Source organism: Conger conger, chromosome 5, assembly GCF_963514075.1.
Source record: "Conger conger chromosome 5, fConCon1.1, whole genome shotgun sequence".
Taxonomy (NCBI): domain Eukaryota; kingdom Metazoa; phylum Chordata; class Actinopteri; order Anguilliformes; family Congridae; genus Conger; species Conger conger.
Window position 1 is genome coordinate 34,588,351 of NC_083764.1, and position 24,977 is coordinate 34,613,327.

Genomic DNA, 24,977 nt, shown 5'->3' on the forward strand with positions numbered 1-24,977 from the left:
CCCTGGCTAACAGGAAGAAACCTTGAACAGAAGGCATACTCTTGGGGGCCGGTTCCCTGTAAAGCTGCTTTGTGACAGATGAGCACAAGATTAATTGAATCTTGGACTCAATTAATTCAGATTGGACATTGATGCATTAAAATTCATCTGTTTATATTTACAACCATTATTACAACACATAAATGTCCAATCCAAATGAATTGAGTCCGAGCAGAGATGACTCCGGTCACATGGAAGGAGGTAGCACTGTCAGGCAAGGGGACAGGTTTGGTGCTACAGCTGAATCAACAGTGGTGGGGGGGGGGGGGGGGGACCCAATGTGCTATTTGGGCAGAAGGATTTGCTTGTCTGCCAGAATTTCCACAGGTTATTTAGATTTTCTGTTGTGAGAGTGAGATAAAAACTTGATTTGGCCTTCTTTATGAAGGAAGTACATTTATTTTTTAAACATCTAAAAGTGGTCCACAGAGCTTGAGTTTGCCTTCCTTGTCTTGGCCCAGAAGTCATTCCTTTCACATATGAGATTGGATAAACTTTTAGAAAACCACAGGTTATCCCTGCCCCTAACTTTATAATTCCTGGGCATGTCTGTCTACAATTGGCAGAAACATATCCAGAATTGGATATGCTAATGATAATGCTAATTCAACTTCAGGTATTAAAGAGACCCTGCTCCAATCATTTAGGTATATATCTTGCAAAAATCCCTGTTTGAAAAAGTGCTTTGTATCACGTTTAATAATGTAGCAAGCTTTTGACTTTGATATCTTTGTATCCCTGACACCCACAATGAGACAGTGGTCACTCACATCAAGTCAGTAAGTATTGATTTTTCAGGACATTTCAGATTTTGGCTAGTTGGCGAGTGTATTATTTGCATAAAATTCATTGAATAGCTGTATGATGAACCCTTGACCAACCAGGCGTAGACCAGAGAGTATTGAATGGTGATGAAAAATGCTGTGGTAGCCCTTTTTGTTCAGCCCCAGACCATCATGCTTCCTCCTCCATGTTTGACAGTTGGTGTCACACACTGAGGAACCATACTTTCGCCTACTCAACTGCATACAAAAACCCTGATGAACTAATGATTTTCATGAATTGGTCTGTAAAACCTTCTTCCAGTTGTCAGCAGTTCACTGGCGGTGGCCCAGGCAAGCCTGTTTTTTCATCTTAGCAATGGTGTTCTTACTGCCAATTGACCTGTTAAACCTGCACACTCAAAGTCTTCGGTTCACAGTTTAAACTGAGACTTGCTTACTTCGACCAGTGTTAAGCTGTGCTTGAAGGTGTTGTCCTGTGATCCTGTGAAGCTGTTAACTCTCAGAAACTTGTCTTCTGATTCTGTTGTGGCTTTGGGTCTGCTAGACCTGTTCCTGTCAGAGTTTCCTCCAGTTTCCAAGTGCCTTTTGATGGTGTAGGAAACTGTACTCACTGACACCTTGGCTTTCTTTGCAATTTCTCTAAAGGAAACATTGCACTTTTAAGGGTTATAATGGTCTGTATGTCTTTCTTTGTTAATTGCCCTTAATGCGCCATGACGATAGCAATATAAATAACTTCCGGCAATATTGTCCAAATAATGTCCTAGAGGGTATAGGAATAGTCTGTTCCAACACTGCTTTTATGCAGACAGAGGGTTGTAAGTACTCAACAAAAGTCGGGACACCTGTATGAAGTGTTTACATGAAGTGTCAAAGCTCAATTTACTTCCTTTGCTGCAGAACAGCTGTAAGTTGTTAACCAATTACTTGTTCCCTTTTTTATAACCTCTGGCAGTTTACCGCTTTGTGCTTACCATTTCAGGTTATTCAATGGACTTAAAACTGGATAAATGTCAATGCAAACTGGAGAAATGGGGGTGTTCTAAAACTTTTGACCAGTAGTGTACAACGATGAGCCAAAACATTATGTAAACGTTTGAACTACAAACGTTTGGACTGACACAGATTCACTATCTGTAGCAATTGTTGAGATTGTGGCGTTGTGAACACAGCCCATAAATGACGAGATGACACAAATGTTCGTTGAAAATGTATTTCTTCCTGTACACAAGCTAACATAAGCTGGTCGTTTGGTTGGCTGATACACGGCTAGCTGTACACACAGCTTGCTGAACAACAGCGTGCCGGATGACGAAATGCTGACCACGACTGTTGGGCCATACACTGGCTGTACACGTGCTGCGCACGTGCTGCGCACGTGCTGCGCTGAGCAGTAGTGAGCTGTAGCGATCATTCTGAGCTGGTTCAACCTGCATGAACATACATACATTTCCATTTAGTTCAATTACCAAGTGCACCACGCACTTATACATTTTTCTTAACATCAAATATCTCATTTACAATGCATCAAATGAAATTCACATCGGTAATAATAAAACAAACAATATTATCGGCATTTTCATGCGTTTTCCTGACAACACGATAGCTACCGCCATTAGCTCAGTCGCGGAATTATACAAGAATCTACCGAACTCATTTAGCTTCGTACAAACATTCAAACTCGATCTAACATTTGTATATATACAATATATACAATATACAATATATATACACATACAATTACAAACAGTGCACTTACAACGTTTCCACTTTATCACATTTAAATTAACACTTGTTTTCTCGGGAGCTCAACTCCATGCAACCATGTGCTTCGTTTCTTTGCACTGTTCTGAATCACCTGCGCTGCGTGAAGACGTCATCTATGCGCCTCACATTAATGCGATTGGTACATCAATGGTTCCACCTACTGGCCAGGCGGGCATACAATTATCCAACTACATAACTTACACATTATGACCACTCACAGATGAAGCAGATAACGTTGATTATCTCATATGCGCATGTTAAGGTCTGGGATATACAGTGGCAAGAAAAAGTATGTGAACCCTTTGGAATTACTTGGTTTTCTGCATTAATTGGTCATAAAATGTGATCTGATCTACATCTAAGTCCCAAGTATAGACAAACTCAATGTGCTTAACCTAATACCACACAAACAATTATAATATTTCATGTCTTTATTGGACACATCCATTAAACATTCACAGTGCTGGTGGAAAAAGTAAGTGAACCCTTATGCTAATGACTTCAACAAAAGTCAGGAGTTAGCATTAGAGTCAGGAGTTAGCAAACCTGGAGTCCAATCAATGAAACGAGATTGGAGCGAGGTGTAGAGCTACTTTGACTTATAAAAAACACTCAAACTTTTTGAGTTTGCTATTCACAAGAAGCATCTGCTGATGTGAACCATGCCTCGCAAAAAAGAGATCTCCGAAGACCTACGATCAAAAATTGTTGACTTGCATAGAACTGGAAAGGGTTACAAAGTAATCTCCAAGACTTTAGGAATTCACCAGTCCACAATTAGACAAATTGTCTACAAATGGAGACGATTTAGTACTGTGGCTACTCTCCCTAGAAGTGGGCGCCCCACCAAGTTGACTCCAAAGGCACAACGCAGAATGCTCAGTGAGGTAAAAAAAGCCTAGAGTAACAGCTAAAGGCTTGAGGGAATCATTGGAACTGGTTAACATCTCTGTTCATGAGTCTACCATATGCAAATCATTGAACAGGCATGGTGTCCATGGCAGGACACCACGGAGGAAGCCGCTGCTTTCCAAAAAAAACATCACTGCACGCCTGAAGTTTGCCAAAGAGTACCTTGACACTCCACAACGCTACTGGGAAAATGTTTTGTGGACTGATGAAACCAAGGTTGAATTGTTCGGGAAGAACACGCAGCGCTACGTATGGCGTAAAAAGGGCACTGCATACCAACATGAAAACATCATCCCAACGGTGAAGTACGGTGGAGGGAGCATCATGATTTGGGGCTGCTTTGTTGCTTCGGGGCCTGGACCACTTGCAATCATCAAGGGGAAAATTAATTCTCAAGTTTATCAAGGTATCCTACAGAATAATGTTAGGGTGGCTGTCCGCCAGCTGAGGCTCAGTAGAAGTTGGGTGATGCAGCAGGACAATGACCCTAAACATCGAAGTAAATCTACTACAGAATGGCTTCAAAAAAAGAAAATCCGCCTTTTGGAGTGGCCCAGTCAGAGTCCAGACCTGAATCCAATAGAGATGTTGTGGAATGACCTCAAGAGAGCTGTTCACACCAGACATCCTAAGAATATGGCTGAGCTGAAGCAGTTCTGTAAGGAAGAATGGTCCAAAATTCCTCCTGAACGTTGTGCAGGTCTGATCAGCAGCTACCGGAAATGCTTGTTGGAGGTTATTGCTGCCAAAGGAGGTTCGACCAGTTATTAAATCCAAGGGTTCACTTACTTTTTCCACCAGCACTGTGAATGTTCAATGGATGTGTCCAATAAAGACATGAAATATTATAATTGTTTGTGTGGTATTAGGTTAAGCACATTGAGTTTGTCTATACTTGGGACTTAGATGTAGATCAGATTGAGACGGGTGAGTGGGGGTTGGACCCAAAATACATGACTCAGAAACAATAGTAAAATAAAGTCCCGTCAGGGCTTTATTCGGGATGAATCCCAGGAGCGTAGTCAAAACAAGCAAAGTCCACACACGTTGATCCAGCCAATAAAACAATAAATAAACAGAAAACATGGTGCCGAGGGAAGAGGCAAACTCGTAGTCGGTAGACGTGCAGGGAGGTCCGGTAGCAGGAGAGCTGTCAGCGGGGCAGAAGTACAGGCGGACGGCAGGCAGAGTCGTAGTCGAGGGCGATGCGGAAGTCGACACGATAAAACAAACTGCGAGGCAAAGGTACAAAAGCAGTAGACGAGGACGTGGTCAAAAACAAATGATGGTCAACGAAACAGAAATCAATAACGGTGGTCGATAAGCAGGCTTGGATCTTAACGTGTAAACAATGGTAATAATGCTCAAGAATTGCTTTGACGGACAAGAGGCAGACAATTTCGCAAGGAACAGAAGTGCGACTGGGCTATAAATGCAGGTGTAGACAGGTGTAGACAATTAGTTAGAGAGCAGCAAGGGAATGGAAAACAGGTGCGATGGATGACAAGTTTAACAAGGTAAGTAATCGTTAGTAATAAACCTATCCTGCCCTAGCATTAGTAAATTAGTAAATGACATGCACGAGAAACGTAAGGTAACATGAACACATGATTAGTCTGTTAGTTTTACCCAATCCTGATCTAGCATTAGTAGTTTTAGTAAATAGACAAATAGAAACAATAAGGGTGTGAGTGACAGAAAGAGAGAGAGAGAAAGCCGGAACGCAAGGTTTGCGGAAAGACATGTAAAAGTGTATGTTTAAACAACGACCAGTCTGCATAACAATAAATAAACATAAATCAAAACATAACACTAAACAAACTAAGACGATAACCACTCAACATAACAAGCTAAAATAATCGTAACGAAACATACCTAGACATGACAAGAAAATAATCGTAACAAGAAACAAACTAAACAACATGACGAACCAAGACTAACATAAGACGTGATGAGACAATACGTGACTAAGACAAATGATAAAACATAAAACAGGGCAAGACAGACCTGAAACGTGACACATCACATTTTATGACCAATTAATGCAGAAAACCAAGTAATTCCAAAGGGTTCGCATACTTTTTCTTGCCACTGTATTAGATGGCATGTGAATACTTGGTTCGACATGTTGAGTGTGGGAGAAATAGGCAGGCTGCTCCCAGTCAGCAGGGGTGAGTACCTACTGACAGTTGTCTGAGGAGAGACAAACTACGAACCGGCTACAGGGTGTTGGGTTCATCGATGCATGAGTGCAATGAAGACTATCCCATCTGATCCAAACCAACAGAAGGACAACTGTGGCAAAGTCGCAGAACATTTTAATGACGGTTACGGGAGGAATGTATCACAACACACAGTGCATTGCAACCTGCTCTGTATGGTGCTGTGTCGAGGAAATCAACAGCAGTTAATGACATAAATATTGTGAGAGCTGTGAAGAAAAACCACAAAACAAGTCAGTGACACACAAACAATCTCCACAGGGCAGGGTGAAGGTATCTCAACCGTTTGAAGAAGACTTAGAGAGCAGCAATACGGAAGCTATAACACAAGATGCAAACCACTCATCAGAAGTAAGAATTGGAAGGCGAGATTACAGTTTGCAACCGGTCTGCTGCTACACAGCACCATACAGAGCAGCATCTACAATGGCCATGTGCACATCGGAACTGGACCTTGGAGCAATGGAAAGTCTCCTGGTTCGATGAGTCCTTTTCTTTTATGTCATGTGTATGGCTGGGTGCATGTTTGGCATGTAACTGGGGAATGGAGGGTACCAAAATGCACTTTGGGAAGAAGGCAAGCCGGTGGAGGGAGTGTGAAGCTCTGGACAATGTTCTGCTGGGAAACTCTGGGTCTGGGCATTCATGTGGACATCAATTTTACATGTACCACCTAAATATCATTGCAGACCAAGTATACCATTTCATGGCAATAGTATTCCCCAATGGCAGTGGCCTCTTTCAGCAGGGTAATGCACCCAGCCACACTGCACAAATTGGGGGTGTTGCCTTGGCCTCACAATTCCCCAAATCTTAATCTACAGCTGCCCCACCTCGCAATTTACAGGACTTAAATGATCTGCTGCTAACGTCTTGGTGCCAGATACCACAGGGCACCATCAGAGATCTTGTAGTTTTTCATGTCCAACACATTTTTCAACAAGATATCATGACTCAAAATGTGCTTTACCAAACGGTCGAGTAGAACATTAAAGAGTTAAGCTGAAGCTTAGCTTTCACTTGAAATGAAATAAATCATGTTTTACTTTTAATGCCGAGGTGAAGCTTGTTGAAACTTGTTGGAGCTAATGTCTGTTAGACTGTATGTAGATGCATGCAGCCTTCTCTATGCTTAAATCCGGGTATCATACATCTTTCCATTTTATTACAGGTGCAAACTCTATCACCGTTTTCTATAAATTAGACGTAAACATTAGTAAACATACTTATCCACTTGCAGGCAAAGACATTGGCAGGTTTTGATTTATATAGCATGTTTCTCTTGGTGGCCTTGTAAGAGCCCTGGGTCCTATCACCTACAATAATCTTATTTTTTTCCATTGTTTCCATGCATTTTCAGCATATGGTCAGACTGCTTTTTGTTATTATGCACCATAGTCTATAAACAAATTACAAAAGGTGCTGAAATTATATTGTCGTTTCATTGGCTGATTATAAATGCACCATAAAAAACATTGTAGTAGATAGACCGTAATCAAGTTTCATTTTTGATTTTTTTTTTAAACTATGTTTTATCTGTTTTATGTATTGTATTGTCTTATATTACACTCTGGCACACTATTGGCTGCTGCCATGGCCAGGTCTCTATTGAGAAAAAGATTCTGGATCTCAATAAGACTTGTTTTAAATAAAGGTTGAAAAAGGGTAATAGTCTACTTAAACCCACATGGAAATAACACAATTGCTATATTCTCCTTGCAGCTCTCACTTAAAATAACATTGTCACTGTGATATTATCTGTGTTGCTGTCACAATAGTAATGCTGTGCTGTAACATTCTCTCTGTAGCACTCACTAAAGTCAGGCTATGGCGCATTGAGAGGCAGACGTACCGCACAATCATGGCCAATAAGTCCAAGAAGAAACGAGAGCAGATGATTGGCTTCTTAAAGACGTAGGTGCTGAATGCAGGTTTATCAAATTATTGTTGATTTGTCCATATATTGTCATAAAAGCTCAGTCTCTAGTCTGGTTCATCTGAGCTGCAGAAATCATTTATCAGTTTGCATGTATGTTGATTGTAATTGATCATAAAGTCTGCATGTTTATGAAGTACCTCCATGATATATATATAGTACTGTCCAAAATTTAGGCAGGTGTGAAAAAATGCTGTAAATTAAGAATGCTTTCAAAAATAGAAATGTTAATAGTTTATTTTGATCAATTAACAATGCAAAGTGAGTGAACAGAAGAAAAATCTTATTTTGTGTGACCATCCTTTGCCTTCAAACCAGCATCAATTCTTCTAGGTACATTTGCACAAAGTCAGGGATTTTGTAGGCATATAGACAGGTTTGTGAGTAACTAATAAAATTAAACAGGAGCTAATGATCGTCAATTTAATGTGTAGGTTGAAACACAATCATTAACTGAAACAGAAACAGCTGTGTAGGAGGGTTAAAACTGGGTGAGGAACAGCCAAACTCTGCTTCCAAGGTGACAGTTTAATGTCAGAAGTCATACACCATTACAAGACTGAGCACAGCAACAAGACACAGGTAGTACTGCATCAGCAAGGTCTCTCCCAGGCAGAAGTTTGAAGGCAGACAGGGTTTTCCAGATGTGCTGTCCAAGCTCTGTTAAAGAAGCACAAATAAACGGACCGTAGACACAGTGCTCGGCCAAGGAAGCTTAGTGTAGCAGATGAAAGACACTTCTTGCTTACTTCCCTTCACAATCGGAAAATGTCCAGCAGTGCCATCAGCTCAGAATTCATGGAAGAATTGCGGCCAAAAAGCCATACCTCCGACGTGGAAACAAGGCCAAGCGACTCAAATGCAGGAAAACACAGGAACTAGGGTGCAGAAAAATGGCAGCAGGTTCTCTGGACTGAGGAGTCAACATTTTAAATATTTGGCTGTAGCAGAAGGCAGTTTGTTCACCGAAGGGCTGGAGAGCTGTACAAGATTGAGTGTCTGCAGGCAACAGTGAAGCATGGTGGAGGGTCGTTGCAAGTTTGGGGCTGCATTTCTGCAAATGGAGTTGGGGATTTGGTCAGAATTAATGGTCTCCTCAATGCTGAGAAGTACAGGCAGATATTTATACATCATGTAACACCATCAGGGAGGCATCTGATTGGCCCCAAATTTATTCTGTAGCAGGACAACGACCCCAAACATACAGCCAATGTCATTAAGAACTATCTTCAGTGTAAAGAAGAACAAGGAGTCCTGGAAGTGATGGTATGGCCCCCATAGAGCCCTGATCTCAATATCATCGAGTCTGTCTGGGATTACATGAAGAGACAGAAGCATTTGAAGCTGCCTAAATCCACAGAAGAACTGTAGCTAGTTCTCCAAGATGTCTGGAACAACCTACCTGCCAAGTTCCTTCAAAAACTATGTGCAAGTATACTGAGAAGAATTGATGCTGTTTTGAAGGCAAAGGGTTGTCACACTAAATATTGATTTGATGTAAATTTTTCTTCTGTTCATGCATTTTGTTAATTGATAAAAATAAACTATTAACATTTCTATTCTTGAAAGCATTCTTATTTTACAGCATTGTTTTCACACCTGCCTAAACCTTTTGCATAGTACTGTATATATATAAGTATCCCTTAAAAGCACCTGAAAGCAAAATAAAATAAGAAAATGAATTAACTATATTAATTAAGGGAATTTCTATTTAATTTGGGCTCAGGCTCATTTGACAAATAAGGATTGTATGCACTATACAAATCATTGGTTCCAAAACATGATCCTGCAGTACTGTGTATGCTGTTGATTTAAATTAATTAGGTGCTTTTCACATTTAGAGGAATTACTTACTCTCTTAAACCACATTTTGTCAAATAGATATGCATACCAGGAAGAATGAAATTCCTATGCTCATATTGAGCTTATTGAGCTATATTGAAACCAATGCATACACTTTGTAGAACAAATAATAAAAAGTGGTACATTATTTTTAACTGATTGGGGTGAGTAGGCTCCTAAGTGGTGATGGTGTTGACAACTGGCCACCAAAAAGTTATGTTTGAAAGATAATGAAGAATTCAAAGGCAAAGCAAATCAGAACAAGGCAAACCTGCATTGTGTCGATATGTTTAAAGAAGAAAATGACAGTCAGAAAACCTCAGTCTTCTACTTGTTATGCCTTCTTATGTATTTCTTTAATTGTTTGCAATATGGTGCGATAAGCACAATATTAACATGCTCATTTTATTGTTCATGTCATTGCAAACCTATTTCTGGCATAATGTGGTTTAAGATAAATATTCCATTTTAAGATTAAAAGCAGCAATTGGGGTTGGAACAAAAACCAGCATACACAGGGGTACTCCAGGACCGAGTTTGGGAACTACTGATATAAATCGACAACCCAAGTAAATAGTATAAATGGAAAAATGTTAAACTGAATAAGGCAACAGAAGTGGAATGTGTTTGGCTCCCCTTCATTACCCCTGTGTGGCCCCACAGGGCCCGGACGTTGAAGGACCTGAGTGATGTTCAGCTCTCGAAGATCATTGACTCCATGGAAGAGGTTTGTGTCCATCCAGAACAGGGCAGGCCCTGAGTCTAGCAGTCTCAAATAGCACACTACTACACATTATGATGATTATTATTATTATTAATATTATTATTATTATTAGTAGTAGCGGTAGTAGTAGTCTTAGTAGTGGTAGTGAGCAGCAGCACTAAACATACCAATAAAGGCTGACATACACTAATATCAATAATATTGTCCAAGACTGTTAGGCCTTTCACGGCTCTGTGCCGGATCTGGTTCCCGAACCTAATTTCGAACCAGCCGGCGCGTTCAGACCGAAAATAAATTGGTTCAGAACCTGAAAATTTGGTTCTCAGCTGGAACCAGACGTCCTTGCGAACCGTGACGTCATCAGTGGGCGAGGCATATTCTAGGCCTGCCTAGTGCCTTGTGCAACTTTGCTTCTGCTTAAACTGGTATGGGTATGGGCTGGTTCGCCAGAAAGCACCAAGGTTCTGAGGCTCCAGAACGGAACCAGAGCCAGAACCAGAACCACGTCTGTCTGTATGAGAGTCCATACTTACAGCACATTTTTACAATGGGAAGAAATATTGCTAGGTGCCATACATTATAGCTGATGGTGTGAAATATGAAGTACAATTATATTGTCATGCAGTGAGCTCCATAAATTGTGGGATATTGTATTTTTTTTTTTTTCGCTCTGTACTCCACAATTCAAGATTTGTAATCAAATAGCCCATGTAGTTAAAGTGCAGATTCTCAGCATAGAAATTTCAGCATGCTTTATACATAGTCCTCCCATTACCAGGCACGATAATGTTCTTACCGGGCACGATAAAAATGGCTGCACGACTGTTTCTGATTAGTCCAATGTGGTTAATTGCTTCCTTAGTGTCGGTGTAAGATAATATTCAGTATTTAGTCATGATTCTAGGCTGTCAAGTCAATGGAACCAATATGCTGAGAAATATTCAAAAAGTCAGAGACATAGACCAAATCTTAGGCTTACTAAAATCAACTGTTTAGAACAGGGGTCTTCAACCTTTTTCAGCCCAAGGACCCCTTGGCTGAGAGAGACACTGAGCACGGACCCCCACCCCAAATTTAGTATTGATAGGCCTATTCATCTTATATTTGGACTGTCAGTCATGAGCGCCCACGCCCGCAAGAGCGCACACACACACACACACAAACACACAACAGGATTATACATTATCTGTAACGGGTGCTTTATATAACTCGTTTCAATTTATTCTGTTTATTATTGACATTAATAAAACAACGCAAAACTTCACAATGAACAAAAAATACCCCCCAAAGTTCAGTGCCCATCAGTCCCAACATTTAGCAACTGAATCAAACACTCCAAACGTAAATTAAGTCTCAAACTGATCTCCCGGAATCGAAAAAAGAAGGGTTTGGCTTACGGTCAGATGCCGCTAAAAACAAAGCCCAATTTCGACATTTAACGCACGTTAGGAAAAAGGATCCTTTACTCGCCATAATCCAATAACTCTAAAATAAAATAAAAGATAATCCACAGCGATCGGTAGATACACAAAAAGGGTCACATTTTAATTATGGAGGGACAAAGAATTAGGCTAATTGAGTATGGATGGAATATCTCATAGGCTATCTAGTGAGAGGACTGACTCTGGTGAGTGGCACAGAGCTTCTCTATTCTAGGACAGATGGAAGCTGTGATATTGGGAGCCACATCTTTGACGAGCGCATTAAGGCCACTTTTTAAGGCAACCATAGCTCTTGCACCGTCTGTGCACATCGCGACACATGTTCACGGAAAAAATCATCGATCACTTTGAAAATCTCAGAACTTGTACTCCCAGGCAGCTGCTTACAAAAAAGAAATTCCTCCTGCATCTCATTTTGGTCGACAAACCGCACAAACGCCAAAAGCTGAGCGTCGTTTGACACATCGGTGGATTCATCTAATTGCAGTGCAAAAGAATCTGCCTTACGGAGTTTCTCTACTAGTTGCGCCCTCACATCAGCTGCCATTTCATCAATCTGGCGGGCGATGGTTGTATCTGACAATGGGATGCTTTTCAATTTTTTAATGTACTCATCATTCCCAAACATTGTTTTGCACATATCACTAGCTGCAAGCAATATTAAACTTCCCGCTATTGTGTAGGGCTTTTTTGTCTGAGCGACACGTAATGCAACTTGATAAGATGCTTTTTAAGCTAACTCACCAACTTTCGCTGATTGTCTCATCAAGGTCTGTTGGCCCGCAAAAGCTTTTAAACGGGACTTGAAATATTCAATGGTTTTTTCCTTCAAGTGAGCATGGTGCGTCTCTAACTGTCATTGCAGCTTTGATGGCTTCATACTTTCATTTGATAGCACAGCAGAGCAAACCACACACATTGGTAATTCACCACCATCGGTCTCCTTGCAGGTGAAGCCAAACTGTAGATAATTTTCTCTCACTCACGAAAATAGTGTCACCTGTATGTCTCTACCTACATGCAATCTAGGGAGAGACATGGCTGCTGAAGAAGCAGTAACATATATAATTAGAAAAGCATCATCACTTACTGTCAAGACTCTTTCCTTCAGTATCAGACTTTCGGTTTGGCACACATTGTACACCAAACAATTGCAGTCTTGCTTTAATTTTTTGTGTGGAACTTAAATTCAAAACTGAGAGTTCATTCTGTGTCTAATTTTATGGCCAGTTAGCCACTGCTTACATTTTTGTTAAATATTTTTTTCACTTTTCACATACAGTCCTCTCCAAAAGTATTGGAACAGCAAAGTCAATTTCTTTGTTTTTGCTGTAGACTGAAGACAGCTGAGTTTGATGTTAAAAGACATATATGAGATGACAGATCTTTTAGTTCCTGGTATTTGTTAGCCTTGGGTTTTGTTTGTGAAGACTGCATTTGTGTAAGAAAAGATAAACCAACATGAAGGCCAGAGAACTGTCTTTGGGAGAAAAGCAAGCCATTTTGATGCTCAGAAAAGAGGGGAAATCCATTGCACAAGCATTGGAGATAGCTTGCACAACAACTTGAAATGGCCAGAAAAAAAAAGAACCCGCTGGCGTACTGAGCCACAGACATAACAAACAGGTCGACCAAGGAAAACAACAGCAGTTGATTACAGAAACATTGTGAGAGCTGTGAAGAAAACCCCAAAAACATCAGTCAGTGACATCACAAACAATTTACACAGGGCAGGGGTATCTCAATCAACTGTTCGAACTGTTCGCTATCTGTGTTTGCTATACCACAAGATGGAAACCACTCATCAGAGCTGTCCTCATATATATCACTCAGGCTAGTCAAGGTAGGTTCCGTGATATCTGTATGCTAACGTTACTGTATTTTCATTGGAGTATCATGTGATCACCTGGATGGTTGCCCATAAATCAGTCTCTGTGTTCAAGGGTAGAGTTTCGGCGCCCGTTACCTTCCGGGTAACACAGGCTGGAGATTCAACCCAAAGATGTCCAGTTACGTTTTGTTGTTTTGCCCTATATTTCGGTAACGGCTACGCTGACGGTGATTTAAAATAATCCTACACACATAATTTTTGCATTTAATCCAAATAAATTCAATGGAAAAAAGTGTGACAGTGCTCCCTAAAGCATTTTAAGCTACAAGGGGGGCAAATATTTCAATCGACAGCTCAGCCATTTAAGTGGCACTGAAATGAGGGGCCAAAATCTGCTGTGAAAATAAGCTTCCACTTTCACTGTATTTCAGCTTCTGTAACTTTGTTTTAGTAATATTTAGATTAATTCCAAATGGTTACCTTTCAGAGGAGACCAGGATTATGCCTGTAGTCAAAAGGGTTGAAGAATAGTAACCATTTTATTTTGGGTATGTCATTTTCAAACTTGTGTTAACAAAGTTTCTTTAGCTTTCACTGTAATTTCTACATGAATAAACAAAAATGTATAAAAAATACCCTTGAACAAAAGCTGAGAATCTGTTGTTTAACCACACATTAATTGTTTGATCACAAATCTGAAACTATGGAGTACAGTCAAACCAACAATATATATGTATTTGTCCCAGAATTCATATCTCTCACTGTATATGAATGGACAGGATTTAGTAATACACAAGTTGTGGGTACTGAATTAAAGTGTCTAATTAATAAAAAAAATAGCACTGAATTGAGTCTGGTTTGATTTTTCAGGTAAAATTCCAGAACAAAGATGTGATCGTACGAGAGGGAACAGAGGGGAACACTTTCTACATCATCCTGAAAGGCGAGGTAAAGGGACTCATTTGTACGCAAATACATTTCTGTGACCCGCCCTGTTAAACAAAGCTTGACATGCTCAGTATAAGGAATTAGGGATATGACAAATCAGTTGTTGTGTGACAAATCGATACTGCTAATGGCTGCTAGGTGCCATATTTTATCGATTTTTTTTTTTTAGGAATACTGACAAATATTTAATTGCACTTGAACTTTACTTTGGGTCATCTTAAATAGTTTTATTTAAATTTCAACATTGTCTGATAATTGCCTCATTGGCAAATAAAATACATTTACATTAACTCACAGATGTCCAGTAGTCAGTAGTTAAAGCTGTGTAGGCTATTTGACACAAGGGAGCTCACATTTTGCACCAACAGAAGGGTAATTATATTTTCTCTAGTTGGGTTATAACTGCTTTTACATGGTGTTTGAAAGCAGGGTTTAGCCTATTCAAGTTTCCCCACTGGAAAGGTCAACAAAATCAGCAGCCTGTTCCATCAGTATAATGTAAATTTGATCGCAAGTTAGGGTGTAAAGTCCACACTAAGTATCACACTTTAACTAGTTTGTTTAAAACAAAAGTTGTGTCTTCATTCGGTTGCACAATTCATACTTGCACTACGTTTTAGCTAAGTTGACCATTAGCCATAACTTTGTAGCATACAGTGACGTTTCTATATTCAGACCAATAACACACATTTAATAAACATCACTATCCATGTCTCGTGCCTGTCTAATGTCGAATGTGAAGTAATATGACGGCCAAAATATTCAGGAACATTGGGGCGACATTGGCTCAGGAGGTAAGAGGAGGTGGTCGGAGGGTTTTCGGTTTACAATTTACCATATATTCTATCTCAATGGCTGCCTACAGCCTGTTCGTTATGAGCTTTTAGTGGATGCTGCCACTGCGGTGTTGCTTTATTTTTCATTATATCCTCTTTCAAATTACAGTGTATGCGCTATATCAACGGCTATTTTAGGAATGAGTTTACACCGAGTAGGGACTAGGTGTACATCAACTTATTCTACTAATTCTACAACTAAATCATCTGGTGCAACCGGTTCACATTAAGTTATCGCGTAACTCTGAATTTACATTCAAACTAGCCTATGTTTCAACTTACATTATACTGGTGCAAGAGGCTACTGGATTCTAGATGCAACATGAATTGGTCGAATTCTGACGTACACAATCTTGCCAAAGTCGTTCTCTGTGAACCTTAAGAAATGTCATACAATAAAGCTATAAGTGAACCAGAGCTACAGATTTAAAACACACATTCTTTAATAACTATAATACTGCAGCATTCAATTCCCTGTGGACTTTGCATTCTTGAACCCCCTGAAATAGCCAAAGATTGCTTGGTAAGACTAGTTTGTCAATTGCTAGTCTAGAATGTAAACAGCCTGACAGGAAGTAATGAGCAGCCACACATAATCAATTGTCCGATCATTAAGTATGTGAATGAGTTGGATGGTTTAACATGGAACTGGTACTACCACCACAGCTTTGCTTCAGCTATTTTTCCACATGGAAAATGAGAGCTTAGGCTATTCCAGCAACAAATCGTGAAGCTACTTGGAAACGAATGGGATATTGTGAGTCTGAAATTTTGTCTCCGTTTATTTTAAACTGAGCTTATCATTTCAGCTTCAGAAAAAATGATATGGTTAGTAATTTTTTGTAAATGCTTACCACTCAGTTTCAGTTAACAATTTAAGTGTTCCCACCCCTATAAGGAATTCAGATGGTTTATCACATCAATGCATGAATTCTATAGTGCACCCCCCCCCCCCCCCCCCACAGTATTGCTCTTCTAACTGCTGGTCATATAACAATTGCAACTGTGTAACTGTATATGGTTTAAGTTAATTCAGCAATAACCCATTCGGCCCATGTACCCTAATGTAATGTTCTGCTGACTGTGACTGAGTAGTGTCATATGGCTCTTTCCCTCACCGGCAGTGTCTTTGTGCTCATGCCCCAGGTCCAGGTGACCAAGAAAGTGAATGGCCACCAGAAAGAGATCCGCAGGATGGGTAAAGGACAGCACTTTGGGGAGCTGGCACTGATTCGGTAAATGTCAGCTGTTTCTTTCTTGCATTGCAAGTTAATGTGGTACAGGGGTTTTCATCCTTGGTTCCACAGGCCCCAGTGTATAATGATTACTGTTTTCAGCAAGGCTGCCTAATCCTGGAGACCTACTATCCTGTACGTTTTCACCCCAACCCTAACAAAGCGCTTCATTTAACAGCTAGAGATCTCACTGAGCTGCTAATTAGTAGAATCAGGAGTGCCAATTGAAGGTTGAATAACTTTGCTTTATTTAATTGACTAAATCAGCACTACTCAACTCCACGTCCTGTGGGCTGCAGGGTCTGCAGATATTTGCTCCTACTGTGCGCTACACCACCTGATTTCACTAAATATTTTACCTGCTCGGTTAAGGTAATAAGCTAATAAGTGAAATCAGGTGGAGTAACACATAGTTGAAGCAGATGCCTGCAGACACTGCAGCCCGCTGGACATGGAGTTGAGTAGCGCTGGACTAGATAAATGGTAGACAGTTTTGCTCTGATTGATCATTTCAAATGTCATGCTCCATAAATATGCGATTTCATCTCAAACAGACTGATCTTAAACAGCTCACTTAAAACAAATGTTTAGTGCACGGAATATCTTCACTGCGTGTGGTGATATCCATGTATCGGCTGCTGTGTAAAAGCATATCCAGTGCAGGACAAAATGTGTACATATTCCAGCTGTGGCGCCTATTTTGTTTGAATTAAATGCAACAATTAGCATTGCAATGAGCTTAACTATTGCCAAGATAGAATGGGAATGTCATGTGGGAGGTACCAGTACATCTTTTATTTCTTCCAGGAGCGTAATTATTTGTGTGGCTGGGTGTTTGTCACAGAAGTCGCATGGGATTTTGGCAGTCCCTTTAATTCCCTGTTGAAATGTGATTCTTGTTGCAAAGATTATTTCAGTGCATCTCCGAAGCCTAAGTCTGTGTCTGTCTTCTTCTGGCGCTTGCTCTACAGAGGCGGAGAAATTTCACACACAATTTGAGGCTCATTAATTGCGTGAACTTTAGTAAATTCAAAGGAATACATCATTTTACATTACATTACATTACATTACAAGGCATTTAGCAGATGCTCTTATCCAGAGCGACGTACAATTAAGTGCAGATTGAACACAGGAACAAGTGTGAAGAGGACCCCAGAGGACAGTATGGTTCGGAGTCCTAGCATGACCATACAGATACAATCAGAAGAATACATCAACTTATAAACTAGCATACCACGGTTGGCAGCTAGAATACTCTGAGTACAACAATACAATAGCTAATACAAAACACAACAATATCTATATATAACTATATAAGTACCATTATAGTCTATGGCATATACAAGACTAATCATGGTGGTGAGGTAGGGAGGGAAAGGTGCAGCCTGAAGAGATGAGTCTTCAGTCTGCGTTTGAAAGTGGTCAGAGACTCTGACATCCACAGGGAGGTCATTCCACCACCGTGGGGCCAAAACAGACAGCAGCCGTGACCGACAAGTGCAGGTGTGGCAAGGGGGAGGTGCCAGACGGCATCAAGTGGCGGAACGGAGGGGTCTTGCTGGTGTATATGTCTTGATAAGCGATTGAATATATACAGGGGCTGATCCCTTAACTGCCTGGTACGCAAGCACTAAAGTTTTAAATTTGATGCAAGCTATAACAGGCTGCCAGTGGAGGTTGAGGTGACATGTGAATGTCTGGGAACAATGAGTACCAGACGGGTTGCAGCATTCTGGATCAGTTGTAGGGGTCTGGTGCTGCTGACAATGTGTTCTATTCTAAATCAGAAATCAGATTAGTCCACAGCACCTTGCATATTCAAAATAAGTTTAAGGGACACACTCATGGTAACAATTAGTAAAGTACTTTTTTGTTTTTATTAGCAACTCTCGGTATGCTCACAACTTTCAGTTTTGTTTATTTTTTATTTAAAGGTACAATGGGTAAGATTTTTGTGTTAAAACATTGTTACAAGACCATTGTAAATCCCTTCCTATCAAAAGGGTCACTGACATGTTGACTTACCCTCTACCTTTGTTTATAGTCCTTAAATTTGCATTTCAAAATATATAGTTGACGGCCCAACACTCTGTACCAAAACATTGTACAACTGAGAACCGGGAGAGATAAACAGTGTTGTGATTTGAAGGGGTTTGTTGCTGCTATTACTCTCTTGACCGTTAGAAGTAACATGAGCCATATTTAGTTCAATTAGTTTACAAATATCTACCTGAGGCAATACGAACATAGTAGCAAGCATTGTGCCTCAGGTATATATTTGTGATTTCGGCAAGCTCACTAATAGCTAATTTGATTGTTGCTACCGATAACAAACTGGTATCATTTTATAACTACATATGTATTCTTCCCTTGGATAATAAGCAACAGCATACAGAGTTTCTGTGATCACTTGTCTGGAGTGCAATTTGGGCAGCTACACGTTCCTTTTATCTCTTTATGTGTTCAATAATTGAGTGTTTAGATCAACCTTTATTTGTCTCAAACTGTAAGTTACAGTTGCACCGTTTGTGGTAGCATATCTTCGTTATATAGCCAGCTAGTTATATCGCAAAATATGTTGCTAAAGTGAAAACTTCAAAAAATATAGTGTTGTGTAGCACACTAAAGTGAACATTTCATAAAATCACCTGTTCAGCAAACATTTTTTTCTTATGAGAACACTACTAAAAGACGGCAGGCTCTGTTGCATTTGTCACTGTCAGCTTTCCTAAAGAGTGCATGAGAGCACTGAACTGTATAAAAACGCTTTATATTACACATTATAATCATAGACTGTGGGAGGGATACCTTTTACGATTATCCAGATAAAGATTCAATAGAGGTTACGGTAGTAGTTGTTCTTCAGGTGAAAGTCTTGGCTTCAATGTACTGTCGCAATGTAGTACAACACCATTTCCGGGTTACGTGAAGCCCACTTCCGAGTACGAGTAACGGATAATTTAATTGGTTTACTCATATACGGAAACAGATATGAGTAATGCACTACTCGCTCACCCCTAGTATTTAGATGATCACGTCACTGAAAATGCTCTCTATTGTTGTATAGTGTTGTCAACCTCAAAAATATTAATTCAGACGTGAGATTAATTGGAACTCTTCCAAAGGAAGGCCTCTATTCGATGTAGGCATCACAAAATGTTTTTTTTGTTGTAAAACATAAACCTTAAAATCTCAAGCACATTTTTAGAATGAGAAACTATTCTAGGTAAATTACCTTATGGGGAGAAAAACCCTCAAACTGGTGAGAAAAAGCTCCTTGATGGGAAGAAATCTCAGGAGGAACCCGCTATAGGGGCATGCCCATCCTGCGCTGGCCTATAAGTTTTATGTATTGTGGCGTTCGGGGGTGGGAGGATGCCTGTGGCGCGGCATTCCGCACCACGCTCACAGAGGCCCCTGTCCTAGCTAACCCCAACCCCAGCCAGACGTTTATTGTGGACACTGACACCAGTCACGTGGGGATGGGTGCTGTACTGGCCCAGGAAGGTGAGAATGGGGGTTGTTGCCTACTTTAGCAACCTCTCTAAACCAACAATGTAACTATTGCGTCACCTGCCATGAACTGCTGGGTGTAGTGGAAGCCCTGCACCACTTCAGGCCCTAGCTCTACTGATCACGCCTCCCTCATCTGGCTCCTCAACTTCAAAGAACCCGAAGGTCAGGTGGCTTGGTGGATCGTAGTACTACAAGGCTATGACTTTGAAATCCAGCACTGAGTGGGCCGACTCCATGGCAATGCTGATGCCCTCTCCAGGCGTCCCTGTGAAGCCATAGAGTGCTGCTACTGCCAGTGACAGGAGGAGTGCGGCCAAGCGTCCCCAGAGTGGCCGCCCTCCGGGCTGACACTGAGCAGAACCTGGGCCTCAATGGTACACACAACAGCAACTCGGTGGTGTCTCACGTTCAAGAATGGTGAGGTGGCGGCCAGCATGGGCTGAGGTGGACTAAGGCGTATTACTTCCAGTGGGCCAAACTCGTCAAACTGGCCCTGCAGCTTGTCCATGGAGCCGTGGGGGCAGGGCACTTTGGGATCGCTAAAACACTCATTACATTATTGCCATTTGGCAGACGCTCTTATCCAGAGCGACGTACAGTTGATTAGACTAAACAGGAGACAATCCTCCCCTGGAGCAATGCAGGGTTAAGGGCCCAATGGCTGTGCGGATCTTACTTTGGCTACACCGGGATTAGAACCACCGACCATGCGTGTCCCAGTCATTTACCTTAACCACTACGCTACAGGCCACCCACTCCACCGACTGTGGAGCCACTGGGCAGGGTGCAGCCAGGACATTGAACTGTATGTGCACTGCTGTGATATCTGCACCGCCTAGAAAGCCCCAACACAATACTCACATGCTCCCTTGCAGAAATACCTGGTGGAGGCTCCCATGGAGCATGTGGGGGTCAATGTGCTGGGCCCCTTCCCCACCACCAAGTCAGGGAACCAGTATATCCTCGTGGCCATGGACTACTTTATGAATGAGGAATTAGTTCCCTGATGTGTGTAAGTCTAATTCCTTGTGTTTTTAAAAGCTTGGTATGAGTCACACACACAATCCATTTCAGCATACAGTGACAAGGTGGTGGGGAAGCTGTTTCTAACAAGAAACTACAAACTGGGCAGGTATATTACAGCTCAGCCAAAAGTATTCCTTGTAAAAAAAAAAAGTACATATCTTTTTTGAGACGGTATCAGTTTTTCATTAATAATAATAACCAGATAAATACTAAATAACATGGCTGCTTTTATCGTGTAGACTACAGTCAGCTCCAGGTTTTGCCCAGCACAGTTATTCAGCTTCATGAAAGTGATCTTCATTGGAACAGAAATATGATTAAAACCGGATATTGTTTCTTTTGGTGGATGATCTTTAAATAAAAGAAGAACATACAGACTAATGCAGATGAAAGTTGACATTAGCATATTATCTTTTAGTAATGCTTATTATACTTAAGCTATCTTCAAGCCATACCGCACTTGTGTAGCTTACATAGAAGCGGATCTCTTGAGTTTACATAAACAGTGTATTTTCTGCATGGTGTTGATGGTCGGGAGCATATGCAAATACTTTTTTGGAGAACCAAATTGAATTTGGCCTTTCTATAGTGTGAATGCAGCAAGTCAAAAAGGGCTGTGACAATAATGACATTGGCACCACTTCATTTGCATTAATCTGTGTAGACTAGGCTGTTTCATCAACAAAGAAGAACGTGGATAACCGACCAAAAAAAAATCAACCAGATGAGACTATATATTTTACATTTGATTTAGTATTTGCACATTGTGACATGTAATGGATTTATAGCTGAGGGATAGGCAAGTATTTCAAGAGTCCAGATTTGCACTTATCTCATTTTTGACCAAAATCGAAAATCACAGTATTTTCAGGAGTCTGTAAAGTTGAGAACTGCACGATGATATGCAATTTGGGGCATCGAGTCACATATAAGCACAACAACACAGCTAAGTGGGGTTCAAAAGTCTGGGACCACGACTGAAAATACTTATATTTTGCATTATTTTTAAATGTAATACAAACATTTTCATGACAAATTATATTATCAGCATAACAATTTGAGTTGAATCTTCAGCTTTACATGAATTTCAGAATTTCTTTGGACAGTCGGGTATCTGTCTTGGACTTGTGGCGCCCCTGCTCCTGCATGTTGCGCCACGTGGGTAGAGAACCCCAGAAGGACCCGCACAACGCAACCCCGCAACCGTTACGCATTGGAAGAGGTATGCGAAGGGGTCTATTTTCCTAGGGAGGTGATGGGTAGATCAGCACTATACAGAGAGAACCCTCTACCTGCAGTCCAGGACCCTGGACAGCGCACGTAAGTGAACACTGTGGAAAACTACTGACTCAGCTGCAGCCCTTTGTCCTAATGAGCAGGGGAAGATATTTAAGGTGCGGTCGAGGCTGCAAACGGAGTTAGTCGGCACCATTCCTGCGAGTGTGAGAGGCAGAGAGAGGAAGGAACGTCCACGTCCACGTCCACGTCCACGTCCACGTCCACGTCCACGTCCACGTCCACGTCCACGTCCACGTCCACCCGTACTGACCCTGAAGATTGACCCCACCTTTACTGGCGGGAACCCCAAAGACCCGGATCCTGACGCCGAACATGTGAGCCAAATAAAGCCTGTCCTACTTACACTATCCCTGTGTGCTTCCCCCCAGCCCTGACGCGGGAGAAGAAGGAAGGAAAAAGGAGGCACTGGAGCATAACCCGGTCTGGGAAGAACCTTGGTTTATTTTTGCCTGAAAGGCCCCTTTTGTTTCTCCCGTTTTTCCCCTACCCTTGCCCTGAGGGGGGGCGCTATCACCAATACCCCGACACAAGAAAAAAAGAGAAAACCAGAAAAAATAAAAAGACTAATAACTGATAACTGCTGCTTCCTGTGTCTGGTTTCCAGCTGGGCCCACCCACTGCACCTCAGGATCCACCCCGAGGTCCCACAGACTACACAAATTTGTTCAAAACCTGATGATCCATGTTATCCCAGCATTATTTGACAATGATCCATCTTGAATGTGTACTGAAAGTGTTCCCATAAATCTTCAATGGGGTTGAGGTCGGGTGATTGTGGATTGATTGTGCAGCACTCCTTTCTCTTCTTGGTCTTCAAGTAGTTCTTGCAAAGCTTTGAACTCATTTGTTTAGAATTTATTTTTTCATCCTAAAACTTTCTGTTTATTTCCAGTATCACATGAGACAATTCCCCACAATCCCAGACTTTCAATGTGGCCTCAGACTTTTGGACCCCACTGTATGCAAAAACTATATATTTTTATTTCAATACATTTATTCTCATCCCTAAATGCTTTTTTATTAAGTAAATACTTTTTTCTCTGAAAAGCACCACTTTGTGCAAACACCTCTGGCAAAGATTGCATGATTCCTTTGTTCTGAAGTAACTTGCGAGGCGTCTTGCTCAAGGTTTTCATGGACATAGGTGGCTTATTGGCAAGTGACTTGTCAACTACTAATTGTATCCATGCAAAATATTTTCAGGGAACTGAAATTCACCACTTGCTCTAGATAATCGAGGTTATGCCTTAGCTCTCAGGCTGTAGCCAATAGCCAATCCACAGAGCAGGCAGGAGTGCTTGTTGAGCATCATACACACACCCGTGCAATGGTAGAACACACAATTTGGGTTCTAAAAGGCAGGTGGATGTGCCTTGACCCAGGTGGTGAAAAGCTGCTTCACACACCAGGAAAGCAATGCCAAACCATTTTGGCATGTTGCATATTGCATCACATTGCAGTAGCGAGTACCCCATTCAGCACCTGCAAAGGACTTGCCAGATGGCCCTCCACAAGGACCAGTCTGAGGAACAGGAACATTTTTTTTTTACCATTCCTCCATGCAGAACTCAAAATCATCAATATCCTTGGTTTGCACTTATGGACCCCACTCTTCTGTTCAGGCCATGGGTTTTTGATGGTATTCACATCTGGAGACTGAGATACCCATTGCAAAACATGGATGTTGTTTTTACTAAACCTTTTCTGTGCGGATTTTGATGTATGTTATTGTCTGGCTTGACAATCTACCTATGAACAAGTCTTCCTAGCACAGACAACCAGATTTCTTGCCAAAATGTCCTGGTACTTTGTTGAATTAATTGTGCCATTGATCTTAAATAGTGCCCCAAGACCACTGGCAGCAAAACATCTCCAAAACATCAATGGCCCACCTCCATATTTGACAGTAGGTATTATTCTGCTTCTCCTTGCATGCATTCCTCTTTTGCTGTCAAACATGTTGATGGTGTATATGGTCGAAATGCTCAATTTTGGTCTCACCTGACCATTGTTCTCTCTTCCAGCCATAATTCCAATGATGTTTGGCAAACTCCAGATGCTTGATTTTGTTTATGGTGCTCAGTAAGGGCTGTTTTCGTGCCACCCTTCCAAAGAGTTTGTTGGTATAAAAGTACTATTTTGTGGGTCCTTTTGTTTCAAATAGGAAAATTATTTTGGTGAGAAAAAAAGCTTCCACTTCTACTGTATTTGAGCTTCTGTAACTGGGTGTCTGACTGAGGTATTCTGACAACAAACCCCAGAGGGTTACCTATCAGAAGAGACCAGGATTATGCCTGTAGTCAAAAGGGTTGAAGAATAGAAACCATTTTATTTAGATTCATGATTCATATACAAGTGAAACACCAATTGGTGCTCTGCAATCTATCAGACTTTTTTCTCCACGTTGTTGGGTTGGCTGTAGAACTTAAAGGACCCATGAAAGATCTTGCATGTACACAGTGATGTTCTGGACAGATAGTACATTAAACCCATCATTACAACAGCGCAAAGCCATGTTTGGGGCCCTGGGGGTCTACATGTAGATAAGTCCAGTCGGGGCCAGGTTCTGTAAAGCCTGCCCCACGTGCCGGTGGACCTCTCTGGTCCATTCACGACC

The 24,977-nt window shown here is 41.2% G+C and overlaps 1 protein-coding gene across 1 annotated transcript in view; it reads left to right on the forward strand.

Annotated features, from left to right (window-relative positions):
* prkg3 (protein kinase cGMP-dependent 3) overlaps positions 1-24,977 on the forward strand; it is a 68,462-nt gene that overhangs the window by 15,501 nt on the left and 27,984 nt on the right. The window contains exons 6-9 of the mRNA XM_061243142.1: positions 7,534-7,639; positions 10,167-10,230; positions 14,371-14,448; positions 16,431-16,519. Of these exons, the coding sequence (XP_061099126.1) occupies positions 7,534-7,639; positions 10,167-10,230; positions 14,371-14,448; positions 16,431-16,519 (337 nt within the window). The remainder of the gene's footprint in view (positions 1-7,533; positions 7,640-10,166; positions 10,231-14,370; positions 14,449-16,430; positions 16,520-24,977) is intronic.